This window comes from Callorhinus ursinus, unplaced genomic scaffold, assembly GCF_003265705.2.
Source record: "Callorhinus ursinus isolate GAN/ISIS: 27379988/994484 unplaced genomic scaffold, GSC_fseal_2.0 scaffold2, whole genome shotgun sequence".
Lineage (NCBI taxonomy): Eukaryota > Metazoa > Chordata > Mammalia > Carnivora > Otariidae > Callorhinus > Callorhinus ursinus.
The window spans coordinates 65,017,463-65,040,686 of NW_027397064.1; the positions used below are offsets into that span (position 1 = coordinate 65,017,463).

At 38.8% G+C, this 23,224-nt stretch overlaps 1 protein-coding gene across 3 annotated transcripts in view; it reads left to right on the plus strand.

The window, feature by feature from the left end:
- Positions 1–23,224, plus strand: part of GRB14 (growth factor receptor bound protein 14) — a 113,104-nt gene that overhangs the window by 45,665 nt on the left and 44,215 nt on the right. The window contains exon 1 of one of the 3 annotated variants that reach the window (XM_025852996.2): positions 5,810–5,984. The exons of the other annotated variants lie outside the window; for them this stretch is intronic. Within the exon in view, the coding sequence (XP_025708781.1) occupies positions 5,922–5,984 (63 nt within the window). The 5' untranslated portion in view covers positions 5,810–5,921. Of the gene's footprint in view, positions 1–5,809; positions 5,985–23,224 lie in introns of those variants that run through there. 3 annotated transcript variants of the gene reach the window in all.

The following is a 23,224-nucleotide window of genomic DNA, read 5'->3' on the forward strand; positions in this document are numbered from 1 at the left end:
AAAAAAAGAAAGGATTTCTTCTTTCTTACCAAGGAAATTATTTCTTTTTTTCTGGCTCCTCTTTCTCCTTGTTGTTGTCAATTTAAGGTTTTGGGAGCATGAAGAAAGGTAGGTGCTTGTTTTCTGTCTGTTCTGTTGATCTTATGTCTCCAAAATTTCAGAGACTATTTTTCTTAAAGTATATGAAATATGAAGAGTTTAAGCAAGGTGTTTATCTTTTTATAGCCAATACTTGTATAACTTATTTTGTAAGCTCATGTATAGGAAACAATGACTTTTGTACGTATTTGGCCACTTGATCCTGCTGTTTCTGTCTCCTGGTTATCTTTGAAATCTTGACTTCTTTCTAATCGGATAATTTCCATTTCTCTCTTGGACTCATTTAGGTCTTTCTGTTTTCCTTCCTTCTAGTTACCATTCTCAGAAACAACACATTTCATCTTCCACACTGAGCTAGAATTCACATTATCAAATATTGCTCCCTTCAAGGATGAGAGTCAAACTGCTCAGTGTGACAGAATGACCACTCTTGCCTAACTCTTCCCTCCATGTTTTCCCAGATTCATCTTTGTATATGTTTTCTTTATCTGGAAATACCTTCATTTTTTTTTAAAGATTTTTTATTTATTTATTTGAGAGAGAGAATGAGAGAGAGTACATGAGAGGGGGGAAGGTCAGAGGGAGAAGCAGACTCCCCGCTGAGCAGGGAGTCCGATGCGGGACTCGATCCTGGGACTCCAGGATGATGACCTGAGCCGAAGGCAGTCGCTTAACCAACTGAGCCACCCAGGCGCCCTCATTTTTTTTTAAGATTCATTTATTTATTTTAGAGAGAGCAAGAGAGAGAGAGAGCAAGAGTATTTGCACAGTAGGGGGGAAGGGGCAGGGGGAGAGACTCTCAAGCAGACTCCCTGCTGAGTGCTGAGCCCGATGTGGGGCTCGATCTCATGACCCTCTAAGCTGAAATTAAGAGTCGGACGCATAACCAACTGAGCCACGCCAGGCGCCTGGAATTATCTTCATTCTTGAATCTTTTTTTCACTTAGGGAACTTGTATGCTCTCTCATGGTGAAGTTAGCTCTTACTTTTATCCTTCCAGCACTTTATTTATGCTGATTTACAGAACTTAACACTTTGTCATAATTATTTTTAAGGGTCCATCTGCCCTTCTGTAGATAGTAGTTCCTTTGTAGGCAGGCATAATGCGCCTAGAAAACTATGTCAGGTGTAGAATACATAAACGCTTTCAAATAGTTGAATGAACTGTGGATTGGTAATATTTGTCATCACTAGGGCTTATAAGTCATTCAGTAATTTCTTTGAAAGAAGAAATTTTCTACTGGACTTTGAATCGCTGGAAAAAAAAAATAAAACATAGCCATTCCTGACAGAAGGAAATAGCTGTCAGAGTGGATGGGGGAAATAGAATAGAGGTAGATCAGTTCAGGCTCATCAAGTGAGAAGCCTGATGCCATGTCACATACATAGGGAAGCAAAGCACCTTAGTGTGAGCTGGTAGAACTAGATGTACTGAGTTTATGTCTAAAGATCTAGACCTTTAATTGCTATAATAAAATATTTTAAGATTTTTCTGGAATCAGTGTTCTTAGGACAACGTTAAATTTGTGTTTACATTACTGACCACTAGTAGAACTATGCCAGATAGCAAAAGAATATCCAAATGCTCTTGTGAAGAAGATTTGTGCTTTTGTTCAGGATAAATCATAAGGCGAGCAATTGTTAAAGATGAGAAAGGAGGCTTGTCCGCTATGTAACCGGAGCGACTAGTCTTTCCACAATGACTGTGAGTGAACATAATGAGTACTGTGTACAGAAAGCACTCTGCTAGGTATTCTGGGAGCAGGAGAGGAAATAAGAGACTTGGTCCCACCCTTAAGGACTGTATTTTCATTAGGCAGAAAACTAGGGCCTATGGAAGGATTTATTTGTTATCAAAACAATGTATTAATATGTAGAGAGCAAGACATGAGCATGGGAAAAATTTAAATTTGAAAAATGTGCAAAATAAAGAATGGTATAATCTAGATGGAGGAATGACTTCCTTCTCCACCTGTCAATTCTAAGGTAGACTTGTGCCCCGCCCCCAACCAAAAAAGAGAGATGTTTGAAGGAAGCATGATCAATGACACTTTCAGAAAAGGTATGCCTTGTTTTGGGTCTTGAAAGATTGGTGGGGTTTAGTGAGTGAACATTAGAAACAAAGAGGTGGACGTATGGAATGTGCCTTTGAGAACTATGAGAAGCTTTTGTTGATGTTGAGTGGGGGAAGAGGTTTGAAAGGCAAGCTTGGAACCTAGAGGTTGGTGGGTGTCTATGTAACATTGTCTTCTGCTTGGATCCTACCTTGTACACTACTTCGACTAATTGTTTACATGTCTTCATGGGTCAGCTCCTTTAGCAAATAGGAATCAGGACCTATCAACTTTGAATTCCCTTCAGCAAATAGCATAGGACTTTATACATAGTAGGGCCCTCAATACATATTTATTGAATTAGGAGAACTAACAAATGCCTAGTTACATCAGAAATAGCACCGTATGATGACATTTTATGCTAATATTATATCAAATTATATAGTACAATGTGGGAGAGAATATTGTAGAGTAGAATAGTGGGGTGTTGGGGAGGGGGCCAAATCTGGTTTTCACCATGGCTCATTGACTTATGTACTTTGTGAACCCGGGCAGGTTCTTTTGCAATATGTACTTATATCTGAGACCATTTCTCAGCTGCCTGTTCTTCTGGCCTTTGTTCCCTCATCTAATGAAGAGCTAGTGCCTCCCTCATAGTGTTATAAGGATTCAATGAAAACTAGCTCAGTGCCTGGTTCATAGTGGGTGCTTATATAACTATTATTAATAATCATAATAATGGTTTATTTTTTGTTATTCTTAATTCACATTGAAACCTTGATATGCGTGTTTTGAGTGGCAAAATGCACTCTTTAGATCAAAGTATTGAGCAAGAACCAAAATAATGTACAATGTTATCCTACATATTTCATTGTTGAACCTGCTGAATTAAGCTCAAAGCCTTGTTTTATCAAATTTCAGTTTTGGAAATAACGACCTGTGACACCGTCTAAGGAGAACGTATTGTAGGCCCCATCCTTTGCAGCAGCAGGGTTTTTCAGACCCTGCTCGATCCCTTCCAGGCCCTATAAAATTTGATTTTCTTGACCCTCATAGCAGTTCAAAAATTGTTGGCTGTGCCTCCTTATCCTCATTTTGCAGAAGCTGAAGAAATTAAGGATCAGGTGACAAGGTTAGTGAGTGTGAAAGTCATTTATAATAATGGTTAAAAAAAAGCATAGGCTAAAGTTAAATTTTGCATCAGTGTCTACAATAAGTGGGAGGTAAGATAAAGCAGTCAATATGAACACTTGGAAAGATCACTGAAAAATGAGACTCTGCCTGTCATAAGCGTGATTGTCATCTCATTGGTCTTTCAGCCTATTGACTAGGAAAAGTGTATGCAAGTCTCATTTTTCAAAGATGATGACCTTTTTGGCAACATAGAGTCACAAAATGCCACATTTTGCTCTTCATGGTTTTCACTGAAAATTTATAAACTTCAATTTTCAAGTGTTCCAAAGAGATGACCTATCACACTGTTGTCTGTCAAGTGTTTTTTAAAGCCCTTATGGGGCAGGTATATTGCACTGTAATAAATATAGACCCTGGACATCATTTTGACTTGAAGGATTCATTTTAGTGTGTAAAAAGCTCTATAGTGTGAAGTAAAACAGTATCTTTGACTTCCCACTTGCCTAGACCTCAAAATGTGGAATCAGCTTTGGGAACCTCACTTATCTCCCCATCGGGCATCAAGTTCTGCATAGTCTTTTCTTCTAATCACTTGTCAAAGAAAATCTCATTTCCTGCTTGAAGTGCTGATCTCACCTATGATGTGTAATTTCTTCTACTTTTGCTCATCCCTGGTACTTGAAGTTTAATCACTACTAGACTCACCTAGCCCACTGTTGAGTGTGATTTTTTAAAATTTAAAAATGAATTCTCTCTATTCCACTTTGAGACAGTGACCATATCTTATTCGACAGTATTTTCCTACCACCGAACATACCGCCTCACACATAGTGGGGACTTTGCCTCATTATTTAGTGAAATGAATTGCTTTGATTATGGTGGAACCCCTTTCTTGAGACCAGAGATAACACTTCTTTGTAATGTCCAAAGACTAAATTGAGAAAAGAAGGAAGAAAAAGCCAAATATTGCAGATAATCTCGAAATGATGTAGTTACTGTGGGCTTTGTTATTGTCGGTCTGCCAAAAGAGTGACTTAAGGTTAACCAGAATCTTCCACTTTACAAATGGTAACTCCCTTCCCAGTGCTAGTAGGTTTTTATTGATAATTTTATTTTAAAAGGCCACGATAAACCTAATTGGATAAGGATCAAATGAACACCCCCAAACTAGATCCATCTGTGACTTTTTATATTAAGTGAATTTCCCCCCCTAGGTACCATTGTGAGGGATCTATGCAGGTTTTGAAATTCCAAGTAGGGAACTCTATAGAGTTTGTAGTGTCTCTTTTCCTTATGAAGAATATGAGATCATCATGCATATAAAACACACCCAAAAGCATAAAGTGTACAGCAGTTAAGCAAACCCTGCTTAGTAGCAGTCTAGATAATGAAATGGAAAGTTTGTGTCTGAGTTGCCTAGAATCTTCCATTTTGCCTTGTTACTACAACAACTACCTTGTAATCTAGAAATTACAAAGAGTTTCCCTCATACTGATTGCAGTGGGTCATTACATGTGCTGTGGTTGAAGAGCACAGAGTAGATTCTTGTGATGTCATCAGTTCAGCAGGGATCTTACCATCATAATAACTCAGATTAGTTGTACTGCTACAATACTTTTTGTCATGTTGAGTGTTTCTTTTACTCTTTATTTAGACACATTGAAATTTTGAAAACTTTCTTATTAGCCACCAATGGTTTTAGTTGTGACCCTCCTCCAATCCCCAAAAATATTAGAATATAGTTTTCAGTTATTAGAAGAATAAAGACAAAATGGTTGTTAAAATTTTGTTTTCAATGAGCAATGATTATTGTCTAAGTGCTTTTAATTGAGTGAAAGATGCTGAGTTACAGAGATCTGTGCTTTTTAAAAACTGATAAGCATTTGAAATTCATATATTGTGGTTTAATGCCCCCTTTATATTTAACATTATTATTTTGAGGTTGATTGTTAAGGTAATATTTAACAGAAATACTTAAGCATGTAACCTTAAGGATAGCTTAAAGGTCCATAATACAAAAATTTTAGCTGTTTAAGAAATGAAATGTATCAATGAATATTAAAAATCTTTTATTATAATGCATAAATTAATACTTTGAGAACAATTCTAACCTCAGGATTATTTTTTGCACCTTATATAATATGTTCTAATCAACCCATTTATCAAATTTATGAGTTGCATAAGTAAATTTAGCTCATCTGCATATTTATGTACTTTAAATAGATCCATGTAAACAGTTTCTTATCTGCCATATGTTGAAATGTTTTAGTAAACTGAAGACGTAGCTGCTTAGTCAACAAAGATGGCATTAAATTGCACTGTTTTGGAAAAAAAAAGTTAAGTGAACTAGATGCCTGTTAATCTGGTTCTTTAAATATCATAAACAAAAGTATCAGAATGTGTTTCCAAGGACAAAGGCGGAGTTTTCCCGGCTTTGATTGGTCGCTGCCTTGTCCTGTCCCACAGCCATCCTTAATTGGCTTTGGGTAGATTGGAATCACATAAGCAGAGTGACATTTATTACTTTCTTAGTTTCTTTGCACTGAGCCCTGAGATTCCCAAGGAGTAACTGTAAAAGATTTCTTTCATTTCGTCCATGATCTGTGAGAGGGGATCCTTCTACGAAGAGCAGGCATGAGTCTGAGTGCGAGAAGAGTCACTCTGCCGACAATAACGCCAATAGTCCTACAGAAAAGGGTATGTGACTTCTTTTGCCTTTTTCTTTCCTTTTTCTTGCTGTTTTTCTTTCTTCCTGTTGCTGTGTGTTTATTAATATGTTGGAAACTTTAGTTACATATTCTGAGAGAGACTGTCATTCATTGAGGCTAGAGATAATTAAAGGGTATATTAGTGAAATTAGACAAAGGGGGAAAATGCTGTGCTAGAATAACTCTGTCTTAAAAAAGCTCCACGTAAAAGCAGTTTGGTCTCGATTTCAGGGCATTGTGATTTAGAGAGTATATTGAAGCTTTTGCTTTTTTTTTTTTTTTTCCCCTTCTATAACTTCAGGCCTCTTTGCCTTTAGTTCAATACAAAATCTGCTAGCTATTATGTTTTATGTTTGTTTACTGAGAAGAAGTTTCTTTGTTTCACTATAATTCATAATACATCCATCTTCATTGTTCAATGGACTATATAATTGTTTTTCTGTTTAAACATATGGCACCAGTTTATTATCCTCTGGTTTCTACCAATTTCTATTGAATTGCTGCCTTTTTGCTTAAGAAAAACTTTCCATTATATTCCCTTGTGAAAGAGCTTTCTGTTAATTATTAATGCAATCAATCCTGTGTATGAAAATATTGTATCTATTAGTTTTTTTGTAAAGCTTATTTCCATGTCTTACTGCAGCATCATATTTTATAAGGTAATAATAAATACACCATGCAGTGTAGCATTTAAGTAAAACTGAAGAAACTAAACTTTTCTTGTACATACACCAAATAAGAACAATGTCTTGAAATCCTTAAAGAATCAGATCTCTAGTATAGAAAAAGAAGGCACCAAAACACATCTTTGGCAATATGCTTTCTGATTGGTTTTGGTGACACTAGAAATTGGAGTGTTTATTCTGTACCTGACTTTTAATAGTTAACTGTTAGTTAACTATTAGTGTATTCCCTAAGTCAAAGGTCATGGTTTAATTTGTTTGAAAATGACAAATGTAACAATTAGGGTGTTTTTTAAAAAAAGAAGTATCTCTTTTTTATTGTTTTTAATTTTTAGGTTTTCAGTTTATTTTCTTATCCAGTCGACCATTTATTCACTAGGGACATTTTTACTTGGCATTGGAATTGTATATGGTAATTTTGCCAACATTTGTTCTTTATCTTTCTTGATGCCTTTCTCTCATCTTAAGCAAATTTAATTAAAAATATTTTCCTTTGAACTTGAATCTTTATTTTGATTTAGACTAAGCATTAATAATGACTGTAGAGATTCCCTGCCTCACTGGAATGTGAAAAGGTATACTAATATATATCAAATGTGTGTTCTTAGGTCTGAGTTCTTCTTTATGCAATTAATATTGCACTTTAGAATAACCAAGAAGCTTTCATCATGTCCTTTCAGATGACATGTCAGTGTGGTAGGAAGCATAGCATCTGGACTCTCTGTTTCCTAGCTGTATGACCTTGGGCAAGTCACTTAAACTTGCAGTCATTACTTCCTCACCTGTAACATGAGAGCTGAGGGATTTTCATTAAATGCTTTCTGCAGTCTTATTGGTGCCTATAATCCTGTGACTCAAATAATATATTTTGTATTTTCATAGTTAAAATATTTAGACCATTTCTTATTAGAGTGTAAAACATTAGGAAGAGATGCTATCGTTTTCAAGGACTTTGAGCACTTAGTCCAGGGGCAGTTGGTGTGAGTGAAACTCAGCTAGAAAATCCAGCACTGACTGGTAAGTAGCAGAATAAGAATACTCTGGAAAGCTGTGATTATAATTGATGTTAAGTCTGAGCTGCTGATGGTCACGTCATTGTGATTTCTCTTGGTCTTTTATAATAAGCTGCTTGTCAGGTTTTTATTATAATAATTACATAGGTCAAAATTCCCTGTGCCCAGGTCCATGCTATTGCTTTCCACTGAGAACACATATTAAATTTCCATATAATTTAGGACATCACCATTTACTGAAAGTACTTACGCTGTTTCTTTCTCCTGGCATTTTAACCCCCAAAGGACCCCTTATCTAGAAGACTATTCTGAAAATCTTAATATCTCTCATTTTAGGAATTGGGCATGTTTCCGACTAAAACACGTCCATCTGCTCTGGTCACACCATGACTGTTTTTTTTTTTCTTTTTCTAAGATAGAAAATTATTCCATACTTGTAATTATCTTGTCATTTTCTATATGCACCATAATTTAAGATCTGACAAATTAGTACAAGCATCTCTTGGAGTATTTCGGGGGCAGCTTCTCATTTTCCCAAGAAGGCAGCAGGTGCTTTTTCTGTAAGTTTGGCATAAACTTTGCTCATCCTGAATGAGTGGCTCTTGAAAAATAATTTGCCAGCTGGAATCCTAATCATTTGAAAGGCTGAGGGCATTTCTGAAAATGCTTAATAGCACTAGGGAGTAATTTTCTTATCACCCTATGTATCTGATCTGAACGGCCATGAGATTCTCCTGAGAGTGGCTAGGAACTTGAACCTTGAACATGGCTCCTTAACACAGTATGGGTCTTTTTTGTAGAAGATCAAATACACTTTGATCTTTGAGGAACAGAGACTTTTGGTAGATTCTCTATCAAGTAAAGTTTTAGAAAAAAATCTTTGGTCTCCTCCAATTCTGTTAGAGTTCAATTTCCTTGATTCTGGTTAATCATGGTTCTAGTGAAGATTTCATCATATCAGACACGGTTACATCCTCACCAGATGCTCTGAATGAATCTTTTACCTCATAGCATTTTTCTCAGATAACTACTCGGTTACATCTTTTTTTTTTTTTTAATGAGAGAAGTCTGAGTCTCTTGGGTGTTGAGTGACTTATGCAAGGTCACCCAGAAGGTCATTGGCAAAGCTAGAAATAGAATCTAGGTCTTGTGACTTCCAGTGTGTTTCTCCTAGATATGTGTTACCTCCTGAAATTAATATGTTAATGACATTGCCTTATGGGATGTTTAATTGCCATTCAACTTCTAGTCTGGAATTAGCTTAGGCAAATCCTTTCATCTCCCTCTGCACCTCCACCAACTCCCATATGTTCTAGTGTAGAAAACATTTTATTCAGAAAGCAATTGTAAGCAGTAAAGTGTGTGTGTGTGTGTGTGTGTGTGTGTGTGTGTGTGTGGAGAGAGAGAGAGAGAGACAGAAAGAGAATTTGTACCCAGCAGTCTAGATTGGTACATTATATCAAAAAACTATTTTAAGGTCCCAGAGAATTAACAAAAGATTCAAGGATTGTAAAGTATACATTAAGTGTAATACAAAATTCATACTTTTTATAGAAAGCCTTCAAGATCAGAAGGCCAGATGTCCATATTCTGATTCTGTGAGTAGGCATGTTTCATGCCTCTATCAGATTTACATTGTTTTGCAAATTATGTTTATAAGCATTTCTGCATTTTTTATCCATACTACAATTAAGAGAGATATTCATAAGCGCACATGATCCTGAAGCATCTTCTGAAATCTCAGGGAGAAAAAGGGATAATTTCTTGAATACATTTTCCTTAAGATTAAAATCCTTTTGAAAATCTGAAATTCATGAGTTGTATATGGAGCAATGCCATTTATCAGGAGATTCAATTCTCTGTCTATATGAGAGAATAGTTTATGTTATATTCATTTCCTTCCTCATACAGTTAGAATCATTGCTGTGACTTTCTAAAAATAATTTTGTAAAGAATGAAAGAATACAGATTATCATATCACTATTTTGCCCAGAAACTTTTAAATTTATATAAAATCGGTCCAAATGACTGTATTGCATGTGCTTTAGGGCCTGTGTGCCCAGTGGCTTCCCCAGCCTCGTGTGAAGCCTCCGCTCAGTATGTGGCTTTCTTCCTTGTGCTCGAAACACTGTTTGATATTTGTCCCTCTGTACTTCTGCCCTTAGTTTTATGCTCCATGGCCTGTAGACAACTCCAGGATTCGATCTGCTTTTCAAGACTTTCTCAGCACATCTTTCTTAGTGGTGTCTTGATTCAGTATCCGTGGACATGCCTTAATTCCCAATTTCCTAATTCAGTAGGTACTGCCATGTGACAGCAGTTTTATTATTTATTTATTTGACAGAGAGAGACACAGCGAGAGAGGGAACACAAGCAGGGGGAGTGGGAGAGGGAGAAGCAGGCTTCCCGCCGAGCAGGGAGCCCGATGTGGGGCTCGATCCCAGGACCCTGGGATCCTGATCTGAACCCAAGGCAGAGGCTTAATGACTGAGCCACCCAGGCACCCCTCACAGCAGATTTATGGTTACCTTTTCTGTTACTGAAGTCTTACTAGCCTTCCATAGTTGTGGATAATAATTATACTTTCTGGTGACTCAGATTTGACTTTTGGCTTTTCTGTGTGTCTGGTTTTGTTTTGTTTTTGTTTTTGTTTTTTATAAATCTTGTACTATTTGGTTTTCAAAATGTGTCTTTTTTTGTCTTACATCCAGATTTTAAAAATTTAAGAGATTCTTTAAATAAAGTGCTTTGTCAGTTACAAGCTGAATTTTTATTTCATGTACCCAGGAAACTGAAATGACAGCACATTAAACAGGGAGATTTATTTTTCTTTCACTTTACAAGAAGACTCCGTCCAAAGCTAATGTAGCAGCCCGACAATGTCCTGAGGCAGCCAAGCTCCTTCTTGCTTTCTGTTGTATCTTCCTTAGTGTGGGTCTCTTTTCCTTTTATGGAAAGATAAATGCAAATCTCCAGTCATCCTGTTCACATTCCTGGCATACAAAATGGGAAGCACCAAGGGCATGCTGGCTCGCTCTATCAGATGTTAACATGGCACCCTGAGGTAACCAGGAGCTTTTGCTTACATTTTACTGGCTGGGATTCTGTCACGTGGCCAAACCTGGTGACAGGGGAAGCCAGGAAATGTAGGCCTTGAGCTCCACATTCTGCCCTACTCATCAGAGTCAGCACTCATCAGGAAGGGAGAGGGGAACAGGGGTTCCTGGTGGGCAGCTCACTATCCCCCAAGTGCCTCCAACATATTAGGCGTTCAGTAAATACCTGTCCCTTGGATTTTTATTATTGTGTTTCCAGATATACAATATGTTTATGCTTTTTGGACAAATGTATTCTGATACTTGTATGGGGATAGTAGAAGGTATAGCAAGTGGGGAGAGAGTAGATTTCCTGAGGAGGGGAGGGTAATGGAGACCCACAGATGGCTGGCTAGCTTGGGAGGGGGTTGTGATGTGGTAATGAGTATGATTATTGCTGTTTACCTGGAGTTCTCATTCTTGCTAAACCTTGATCTTTCTTCTGCCCTTTTAATTGTTTACAGGGTAACTTTGCTGCATATCCATCTAGGAAGGGTACGACACAGACAAATGGATTTTGTGTTTTCACAAAAAGTTTCTTTTCCTGAGAAGTGAGTTTTTAGGAAGTGTGATATGGTAAAGATTGTTTGTGTGTTTTAGAGTCAGAAAGCTCTGAGTTTGAGCTCAGCTCTGTCACTGACCAGTGGTGTGACTTTGAGTGCCTTCTTTTAAACATTTCTGAAAATCAGTTTCTCTGTTCTGGGGATAATGATGCTTCCTCACAGAACAGTTGTGAGGATTAAATAGGATGAGTATTTAGAAGTACTTGACACATAGTAGAAGATCAACAAATGCGAGTTCCTTCCCTCCCCCATCTATGAAATGGCATGTTTTACTAGTTTCGTAAAGTTTAAAATCTCCCTATTACTATGAATTTAAATTTTTTTTTTGTGCCCTATCCTATTGAGGTAGTTACCTAAAAATTCCCTTGTAACAAATAAACAAAAAGTAGTTGTCCTTGTTATAATGCAGCCAGGAAGAGAAAGACTGTGTACCTTTCATGTGCTGGTTCCTTCAACTCCTTTTCTGTAACTTTAGGGGGGGGCTCTAATTGAATTTAAAAAAATTAATCTGACTATTAAATGCTGGTGAATTTTTAAAAAAAATCTGGGAACAGATTTAAGTATAGTAAGATAGGTTAGCTTGTTTGTCTTTTCACTGCCCTGGGAAGAATCAGGCAGGGTTCTGTATATGCAAGAGGTAAAGTTGTGCCTAATAGGAAGACATTATTTTTGGTAGACAAAGGTGACATTACTTGGAACGTTAACTATATGATGGCAGGGACTGTGTCACTTGATCGTCTCTGGACTCAAGTGCCCAACATAGGGAAGGTACAAAGTTGGTATATGATTACTATTAGTTGATACATTTGTCTTCCTGTTGCATTCACTTCATTCTTCCTTCATTTCACACCTGTGGTGAAAAGGCATACACTCAGGGTCCACCTCAGCTGGTCTCCCCTGCCTCTTCATGACCTTTATCCAGCTCCAGCTCGCTGCTGTGGACAACTTGGTATACTCACTGCCCTTGACACACACCCATAAAATAAAAACAGCTCTAATGTGTTCAGCACTGATAACACATTCTCTTTAGTCCTCATAAGAACCCAAACCCAGTTTGGGATGAGGAATGTGAAGCTCGGGGTGGTGGGGGGGTGGGGGGGAGAGGTTAAGTGTCCTGCCCAAAGCACATGTCTGGTCAGTGATCAGGCAGGACTGAGCGCCGGGTCAGCCCCATGCCTGCCAGAGGCTGCCTCTCCCAGCCTCATGGGCGTGCCTGCTGCAGAGCCTTCTGCATTCACCACTCAGTGCGCTCTGCCCTCTCCTCAGTCCTCTCGTTGGACCAGTCCCACCTTCCTGCATCTCTTTTTCCCTCTTGTCGTTTTTCCTTGTGCACTCAATCTTGCCTCAAAGATGTAGTGACTAAACCATATGTCGGAGTTCCTTAGAGCTCGGCTGGACTGTAGGAATCTCTTGAGACTTACTAAATGCCTTATTTGCTTTCAAAAATTTATAGTAAAAATCAATTATATTAATTGAGTCCTATGAATTTACCAGCTATTTGCCCATTCTATAGAATGAGAAATCTAGGACTCATCACTGGTGATCTGGTGGCTTAGGATCTGATCACAGAGCAGACTCCAAAGTCCACCATCACCATGAGCACCTGGGCTGAAACTATGTGAATGGGGGCCATAACTTGTTTTTTTGTTGTTGTTTTGTTTTCTTTGAAGATTTTGTTTTTTATTTATTTATTTATTTATTTATTTATTTATTTATTTATTTATTTATCAGACAGAGGCAGGCAGAGGGAGAAGCAGGCTCCCCACTGAGCAGGGAACCTGATGCCGGACTCGATCCCAGGACCCTGGGATCATGCCCTGAGCCAAAGGCAGACGCTTAACCGAGTGAGCCACCCAGGCGCCCCAACTCATGTTGTTTTGTAAACCACGATGCCTGGTCCACATTTGGCAATGAAAGCAGATTAAAAATCGTCAGGCTGATCAACAGTCTCACTCTTGCTTGGGAGCAGTCTCAGGGCTGGCTCTCCTGGCCGTGCCCCAGGACCCCGGGTCAAATCTAGAAAATAACAGTCTCTTTTTGGCAGAAGAAAGAAGCAAGACATTTGGTAATTTCAGATATTAAACCCTCTGAGAGGGTAGGGTAAAGATTTTCTATCCCTGGAAGATAGAAATAAATAATACTTGGTCTTCCAGACAGTTCCTAAAGAGGAACTCGAAAATCATTTTTGGCACACATGCCATTGTCAGAAAGTGAGTATAAATACGTCCTAATCAGCATGCGTGTTTGGACATATACATTCAGTTGTGTTTGTGAAAATATCAGGAATTTTATTTTATAGTTTCAGAAGTCAAATTCGTTTGGGTAGTTCTATCAAGATTCAAAGAAATATTTTGACATCACCTTTCTAAAATACTAGGGAGAAACTCCACCTTGAGTTCTAGGAAAGGTTGTTACTGAGGTGACTTTATATACAGTGTATGTGTATAGTATATGTATATATATATGTATATATATAGCCAAAAAAATCCTTATTGAAGATGTACACATGATTTATCTGAAACATTCAAATTAAGAATATTTTAAAATGGCTTTAAACTTTTTAAAACTCTTGTAATTATAATAGGACCTCCATAGGGCTAACAATGTTATAGTTGTAGTTTTCAAAAGTTCCTGTTTTCTCTATTTGTGCTCACTGAGAAGTAAAGACTCCCTCTGCTGGCTGTTTCAGAACATGCAATTTTTCGGGCAAGTTAATGCTGCAAAAAGTGAAACCCAAAGAACAACCTGTCTTGACATTCAAAAAGCTAGGTGCTTAGGGACATATGTGCATTTCTGTGCTGTGGTTTTTAGTTATCTAATGCTTTTATCTGGGATGCCATATAGAAGCAGCGGCTTACAGCAGCATGAACGTTGGAGGAACAGAGTGGCAAGAACAGGGTCAGGGAGGGGCCGGGAGACAGATTCCCTGGCTGGCTCTGCCAGGGAATAGCTGGGCATCCCCAAGCAAGTCAGACGCTCCTCAGAAGTGGCTTCTTTGTTTGTAAAATGAGAGGATTTCAGTGGATGTTCTCCAAGAGTCCTTTTGACCTTTACTGTTCTGTGTTTCGAACAGTATTGATTACATTTCTTTTACAGGGATATGTTCTATATGTGTTTTGCATCAATATAAAATAAATATTTAGAAAAAGGAAGAAAAGGTAAAATGACCGAAATGGTTATAAATTACTTGCTTCTACTGCTGTCACAGCATGGGAATGTTTGGCCTAGAAAGTGATATTTTGTATGCTATTGTAAGTTTATACTATTATATATATATGTATAATATATATACACTATTATAATATCTCCCAAATGTCCCAGAAACCCTGAACACAGCATGTTTCATTAATCCTATGGCACCTTAAATTACAAGAAGTGTCATTATTTTATATGTTTCCAGTTATATCGATCATACCACTGATGGCAAGTTACTTCCAAGTTTCAGAGAAGTTAAATGTGAGGAAACATGCTTTTAAAAAATTAGTAAGATAAGGTAGTTCCTAAAAGTGCTTCATTTGACACCAGGCAGCCCAAGAATTGCAGTAAAATGTCCGATGTGCCCCGGGCACTAATACGTATTCTCTTTCTTCTCTTCCTGGTTGCCCCCCTCTCTTCTTAACCTTTCCTCCACCCTGCCCCAACTTGTCCTTCCCACTGTGTGACACCGTTTCTAACTTTTTTTGCTTAGACGTGTGTTATGGGCATTCTGGGAAGACATGATTGCTTAAAACCTGAAATGAGATACTGGAGTAACATTGTGTCCAACATAAGCATGACCAGTGGTTTTCTGCTTTAAATCTGAATAAACATTAGCACTTGTGAAGGTTTTTTTTACTTCAAAGATGAATTAGCACTGGCATCTTCACAGGAATTACATGAGTTTTAAAAACACTGAGGCTTCAGAGAACACTCCTTTGATGAAGTCATTGGAAACATGAGTGTGGGATTTGGGATATGACCATCTTTATTCATATTGGATTTAGGTCCTAAAATAAGACGTTTGTATAAATATGTAGATATGTGTGTGCGTGCTTTAGGATAGCTTTAGACTTCGTTTTTAATGTGTGCCTTCTTTTATAATGAAATTGGAGCTGTTTCTTTTGCCTTTCCCCCCCTGCCACATAACAGAGCATACAGAAAGGGCTCCCAATTTCTTCTTTGCAAAACTGAACCCCCACTTGAGTCTGTCTTGCTACCCTGGAGAAAGAAAGGAAGCCCAAGGAAGGAGTAGCTTGTGGGGCTCTTGGCCCGAGAAGGAGAGCAGAAAGGGTCAGGAACAGAGTTGGAGGCTCAAATAAAGTAGAGGGGCATCAAGAGGACTTTCTGCGTGCCCCTTGGCCTGCAGACTGGCTTTCTTCTCTTGGATGGAAGCCTGGCCAGGCCATGATTTGGCAATGTCGCTCTTCCAAGCTCTCAGGTGTGACTGCTCAATCCTCTGCCGTCTAGCCGTGGGGCATTGCCACACTGGGCCCCTTTGGCTCAGTGCTGCATAGGAAACAAATTAACGCATCCTAAATCTCCATCCTTACATTTTGAATTTATATCCAGAACTCCTGGAGGTTCTACATGGATCTCCACTAACACAGGTCCTTCAATTCGATTTGTTTATTTATGTATCCAGGCATGCCCTGTGGTTTTCCTATTGAGATGAAATGACATACAAATGTAGACACATTCACAGTTTTTACAGAGATGCTGTGGGGATGACCCATCTGGGACCCTGAGGACTGCAGACTAATGGAAGGAGCCTGGCTCAGTCAGTGGTGACGTGGTGGACCCGCCTCAGCGAACTCAGAGCCGTCTGCCTCTGATTTTGAGTGGGAGAGAAAAATTAGCCTCAGTTTGGTCAATAGGCCATTGTAGGATAGGCTTTCTGTTAACTTATAGAACCTGCTCCTAAATGTTTAGGTCATCATGTGGTTATTTATCATTATTCCCTTACTACTTTGTAATCATATTCTTATAAAATTACCATTTAAAACTTAATTCTCTGTTTCCAGCCATTGAAGAAAGGCATTCTGTCATTTGTGTATCTAAAAAATGATCCCATCTGTGGCGGCCTCCTCACTGGTTTGCTTTGATGGAAACCAGTGTCCAGCAGTGCTGGGTGAGGACCCGCCTTCTGCAGGCCTCCTGACCTCCTCACCTGCTCCTCAGAGCTTAGTCCCTCTGATCTCGGTAAAGTGGTCTATTGTCGCATGCATGTGTTTTTGCTTCTTCAGCCCTCGGTGTCTTTGCTCACAAATATTTGTCCTGCCCAGATGTCCTCTGACCTTTTTTTTTTTTTAATTCTCACAGAATACCAGAATTGAAATGGGACAGAGAAATCACCTTATCCACCTTTGTTCAGTTCACAGATTTCATGAAAACTTGCCTATGTTTTCTCTTTGGTCTCAGTGTATTTTTTCCTCCCGTGGGGGTTTTCAAACCCTGTGAGGTTTCAAAGCTACTGTTTAGGAATCCTTAATGTTGTCTTCTACGGGCCTGTGCATGATGGGCTCATTCATCACTAAAAGAATAGTTTTGGTTATCAGCTGTGTGCCAGGCCTTGTGGCAACTGCTGGGGCCACAGTGGGAAGCAGACATTGACGTCATTTCTGCTTTCATGCAGCATTCTGAGCATTGGAGGCTGATGGATAGTCATTACAGAGTTGTGGACACACATACATGGAACAAAGGGCCTGGAACTAAACGGGGAGGGTCATTGAAATTTCCCCACAGAAATGATGGTTCATCTGAGGGATGGAAAGTAGAAGGGGGGGGGGAGGACAGTGTACAGAGCAGCTCTAGTGGTATATGCAAAGACCCTGTGTCAGGAAGGAGCATGGCTGTTTCAAGAAACTGAGAAAAAAATAGTATGTTTGGAGTTAGAGAATAAGGGAAGGATCACAGGGCATACATTTGAAAAGAGCCACAGGATATGGAATAGACCTGTTTGTGCCGGTCAGTTTCTGTAGTTCTGAAATTGGTGGCAGTATCTATTTTGAATTAATATCTTTCTTATTTTGAGTTAATATCTTATAACTAATTGAACATGGGCTCTTTATGCTCAAGTAAAATGTGTTTTTGAAATATTTTTTAATGGAGAGAATTTAAGACACCCTACAACCTGGTTTCTCTAAACTCGGTACTATTTTGCTCTTAATAAATATTTGACAGCTAGAAAAATAACACAAGGTGGCAATAAAGAAGCAGTAGCTTTCCTTGAGCTGTTCGGGTCTTTTGGAACAGAATTTGTTTTTAAAATATACCATTTTGTTAGAGATTTGGAATAAGTAATAATGAATATATTATTTTCCATTTCCTTCAGGGGAACACACTGAGTTGCTTAATTCAAAATATCTAAGAATGTCTTCTTTTATCTTAGAACACTGCATTCCTTATTTAGAAGAATGTAAAAATCCAGGGCTACTCTGACCTTGATATAAAAATATTTCTCATGATTTAGGTGCATTGCCTATCTGTTGAAAATAATAGGGAAAAAAAAACCCTGGAAACATTAAAAGATTGCTTTATAATCCTACTGCACTTGGATGGCAAACTTTTAAGGAAATAAGCTTTACTGTGGAAAGCTGTAAAAATAAGCTTTACTTCGGGACCTAGGTGACATCACACCTCTATGGGCCTTATTTCTTACTTCCTATTAACCATATGTGAGCAACATATAATTAATAGACACAATAAATAAATTAATGTTTCTTTTTAGAAGTTATATACTTTTCATCATGGGAAGGCCTTGGTATTTAAATGTGCTGTTTAAATTATTTTAAACCAAATAATAGTAAATAAAAATCAACGTTTAATTAAATATTAAGTGTAGTCTTTAAATGTAGTTAATTTAAAAATTAAATTTAAATTCTCCCAAAGTAGAAGCTTTGACACAGAAGATAACCATGTCCCAATGATCTTTTTTCTTCTCTTTTCCTCTTTCTTTCTCCCCCGCCTCAGCTTCCTTCTTCTTTTCTTTTAATTTTTCTCATTCTGTGGATTCTCGTTCATGTATGCTTAATCCGTGCTCATTTTTTACCTGCCGAATGATTATTCCTGCTCCCTTCTCCCGTCTCTGAAAAGACAAAGGATAAGTGGGGGAAAGCTACCCTGTAGCTGATTACTTACCAAGGGGTCCACTGCCCCCCTTTTGCTCTGTGACATTGACCCATGACCGGCTGACAACCCTGAGTTTGCTTCACATGTTCCAGGATGAATCCAGGCTGGGAAGGAACTAGCTCACTGTCCCGTGCCCGTTGCATTCCTGGGGGCTGCAGGGAGGAGGAGGAAGAAGGCCGACGGCTTGGCTCTTGCCCAGTGCTTTCCGAAGGCTTTTCGAATCATCTGTTCTGAGCATCAGAATTTCTGGTGATTGCAGCAGATGAATCCGACGCATGCTTTGGGGGGGCAAGGTGATACGTGTTGAATTGACTTTCATTTGATCTCTTTATTTTTCAGAAATAGCCGTTGTCTTATATTTTAAATATTTTATCTCTTTTAGTCTCAAGGCTTTCGGGACCTCAAGCTTTCTTCTAAAAAGTTAACTATTTCTTGCCACCTCTATGTATTTGAACGTTGTTGTGTCTACTGCTTTGAATATGGGTTTTTAATCTCTTGCCTCCACTTTTATGGAGGGCAGTTGAGGGGAATTGAAGTATAAAGTGTATAAACTACCTCGATAAGGATGTCAGCCAAAACAGAGATCATGTTCCACCCACATTTGAGCACATCCCCTGCAGGGGTGACTGTGCCTGTGTAGTACATTTGCCCTGCTAGACACCATAGGCTCCCAGCGCAGTTTTTGAAGCTGTAATCCCCTCCAAAGGCCAAGGTTGCCCTGACTGTCAGGATTACAGTGACACGGAAGGGTTTTGCCTAAACACAGCCCATGTGTACACTGTTGGCTGTCCTTGGGTGTGCTCTCTGTTTATGCTGCAGGGATGTTATGGACAGACCTTATCAGTGTGTGTGTCTCTTGCTGGTCAAGTATCTATTCATTGATGAAACAGAGAAAGTTCCTATTCTTCTTTAGTGTCAGGCAGCATTTCTTCCTACTGGCATATAATTTCAAATGATCAATTGGTATGAATAATATTTTCCTCCCCCTATTTTTCCCTTTATAAAGCAAGCTGGGAATTGGGACCACCGAACTGGAAATTATAATATCCCTTTATTAAGTATCATAATTATATGATTTTAAGATCTCTTTTTTACCACTCAGGATGTAGAGGAGACAGGATACCACTATTTTGCTCTAATGATTAAGAACAGCCTTGCTGTTTTTTTGTTTTTGTTTTTGTTTTTTTTTACCTAATCACAAAAGTTTTTAACTTAGTTTTAATCCATACTAGCCATGGAGGTTTTCAGATGACTTGACTTCTTTTCTGAAATAAGATGGTTTTGTGTAGTAGTACTTTTGGCAAGAGGCATAGTCAACTCTCCTAGAGAGTTAAGGCCTAGATGATCTTTCCCCTTTTCATAGATTTTAAGGAGAAAAAAAATAGTTAAAAAAAAGAAAAAAATAGTGGTAAAATGAGACTTTTTAACAAGGCACCCCTTTGTAGAATAAGGAATTTTTCACAATTATTGAGTAGATTTGAGAGATGACAGGGATTTACTGCTGTGGAATATCAATTAAAATATAATTTTATCATTCTTAGATAAATGTGTATTTGGGATAAATGTCAGAATTAAATAAGAGTTTAAGAATACGAGTTTGAAATGGAGCTCAAAAGAAAATATTAAGCTTTTCTTCGAGCAGGTGTTATTTATTTTAAAATGCCTACATGTACCTATTACAAACATTTGAGTTGGCCTAGCCCTTCTAAATGTATGTGTTTTGGGCGCCTGGATGGCTCAGTTGGTTGAGCGACTGTCTTCGGCTCGGGTCATGATCCTGGAGTCCCGGGATCGAGTCCCACATCGGCCTCCCTGCTCGGCGGGGAGTTTGCTTCTCCCTCTGACCCTCTTCCCTCTCGTGCTCTCTGTCTCTCACTCTCTCTCTCTCTCTCTCAAATAGATAAATAAAATCTCAAAAAAAAATAAATGTTTGTGTTTTGATTCTTGGCAACCTGTGTCTTTCAAATTTGCAACAACATAGTCTAAAGAAAATAATGGCATTTCCTAATTGGTTAGATACATTTTTCATTTTCCCCAAATTTACCTCTTGTTCAGTTCTTGTCTACTTCTTGAATTTGGTTTAGTCTTCAGAATGTCTCCAGTCTTGTTTTTTGTTGTTGTTGTTTGTTTGTTTTTTTTTAATTTCTCAATTCCTCTGATATAAAAGATAGAGCATGAAAAGTAAGAGGCATACTTCTGTTAGCCCAGGCGATGGGAGTTTACTGGAAGAAAACATGGGTAGTCAGAAATTACTGGGAACCTTCCCAGCAGCCCCCATGTCATTCCCATTTCCCCTCCATCTCCTGGCATGGGATTTGCCAAGTGGCCTCTGAGGAAATTGAAACAGTGGCTCATCATTGTGCCACCTGAAGGAACAGCCACAGGCTCGGATCCTCTTTTCCTCTCAGGAGTGGTCGTCTTCAAATTGCTTTTGTCAGGAGCATGCACAGGGCCTGATCAGTCAGTGTTAGCCACAGCACATGGACATACAGCAGACAGCATCCCTTAGAGTCCCACCAACTGTCTAGCACAGATACAGATCCTCAAGCCACACGCTTAAGAGCACTAGCCTTCCTGCATGCAATCATGGGAAGCACTGAGATTCCAAGCAAATCTTGGGATTTTAGTGAACCACATGTTTTAACCAGAAAACGAATGAAGTGAAAGCTCAAACAGTTGCACCTGATTTTGGCTGTGTATTTTCATGATCTTCTTCATACGACTCCATGTAGCAACCTCAGTGACTTCACAACTCAGAACTGCCCACAAACAGTGATACTGAGTCAGTTCTTACCTGGAACTATATTTATAAGAAAACTTGTTTATTTGTTGATCATTGAAAATAATTTTAATTTACCAAGCATAACAATTTAATCACATACTTTGTGACAAAGTATTTTTAAATTAAAGTTTGTAAATATGTATCGAGTCCCTCCTATGTCAAAAACACTTTGATTGGCACTACAGGGGTACAAAGTTCATTTGTTCCAAAGATCTTTAGTAAGCCATACACTGCCTTGGGCTAGGTACCTGAAATATGATGTCAAATGATAAGTAAACAGAGATTTTCCTTGAAGGACTTTATTATTAGTACAGTTGAGGAGAAAGACATGCAAATAGAAAATTACAAAATAAGAGCATGGAAAAAGGGCACTGTAGATTACAAAGCCTTGGGTAGTCAGGGAAGCCTTTCTCAAGGCAGAGCCATGGAAACTGGGGCCAAATAATGAGTAGGAATTTGCCAAATAAAGCATGTTGTTGGAGGCTGAAGCGTTGATTCCAAGTAGAGGATAATTCACATGAAACCAAGAAAGAACGGATGGCAAGTACCTGTCATATTTGGCTAGGATCACAGAATGTCCTGTTCTACAGGCTGGTTTCCTGGAGAACGTCCATGCTGTGTGCATGCTAGAGTCTGGGCTTTATTCCATGGGTTCCCATTTTCCTGGTTCCATTTCTACCTTACTTGGTCTTTCAGACTTTCTTGCCTCTAAGTCACCAGTCAATATTGGTATTTCTCAGGGTTCAGTTTAGATTCTGTCTTTCCTTTGTTCTTCCTCTTCTCCCTCGCCAGATGTATCCATGTCTATGTATTTGTTTACTGCTTAAGAGCTCGATGGTTCTTAAGTCAGTTCTGAACTTAGGACCACACATCCCTATCACCGCCATCCTACCTACCATTTCAGTTTACTTAGGACCAGGCTCCTTGTTTGCTGCAACTGCCTTCCCTGACTCCTCTCAGTCTTAGAACCTGCCAAAGTCCTTTACCAGTGCACCCAGGGACTTCTGTTCCCTTAGCCTGAAGTGCTTTCACCTTCCCTTTGCCTAGCTATTGCCCATTCTTACTTCAGGTCTTGGCTTAAATATCACTTTTTCATGGATATCTTCCAGGTCTCTCCTAACCTCATGTTGTGATTAGTAATATGCTGCATTTTTATGCCCTAGTTTATAATTATTTTTTTTAAATACTGCTTTCCCCACTAGACTTTAAGCTCTCTGAAGGAAACAACAGTCTCTGTCTGTGTCAGCTTTGTTTTAAAACACTTAGCAAAGGATATGTACCTTGTAAGAGGTCTCCGTAAACATGATGAGCTGCGTGAGTTAGGACAATGAGGAGCCATTGAAGAACTTTAGTAGCAGAGTGACCCGATTGGATTGGCAATTAACAAGTTTATTCTGCTAGCAGTATGGAGACTGAATTGGAGGGGGTCCATGGCTAGAGCAAGAGAGATAAGTAGGTGGGTGTTACCACTAGACACTTAGAGCCTCAGAGCACATCTATGATAAAAACACAAAGAAATCAAATTCAGCTGATCCAGGAGCTCAGAGATATTCTCAGGACTTCTTCCATCTCTTAGCATGGCTTATTCCACGTGGACCTCATTTTCCCACAGTCTTTCTCTTTGTGAACAGTAGCAGCTTCATTCTACATCTGTCTAGTAGGAAAGAGGGTCCACTTTATGGTTATGTGAACAGATATCCAGACTGCCTCTCTGACTGGTTCTGATTAGGTCATGTGCCTTTCTCTGAAATGACTACTGTCACCAGAGGGGTTCTGGGTGCCGGTTGATGAGTCTGGATAATAACTATCGGATCTGAGGCAGTGGTACTGGCCCTAAAAATAATGTTGTTGTTGTTTTTTTTAAAAAAGCCCTATTTGTAGCAATTGCCAATTTCTTTGGTATCCAAGCTCTTACTGTGGCTGATTTCAAGATGGATGCCTGGCTTGCGGTTCCTGAATGTTTAACAACCCGCTCTTCCAAGCCAG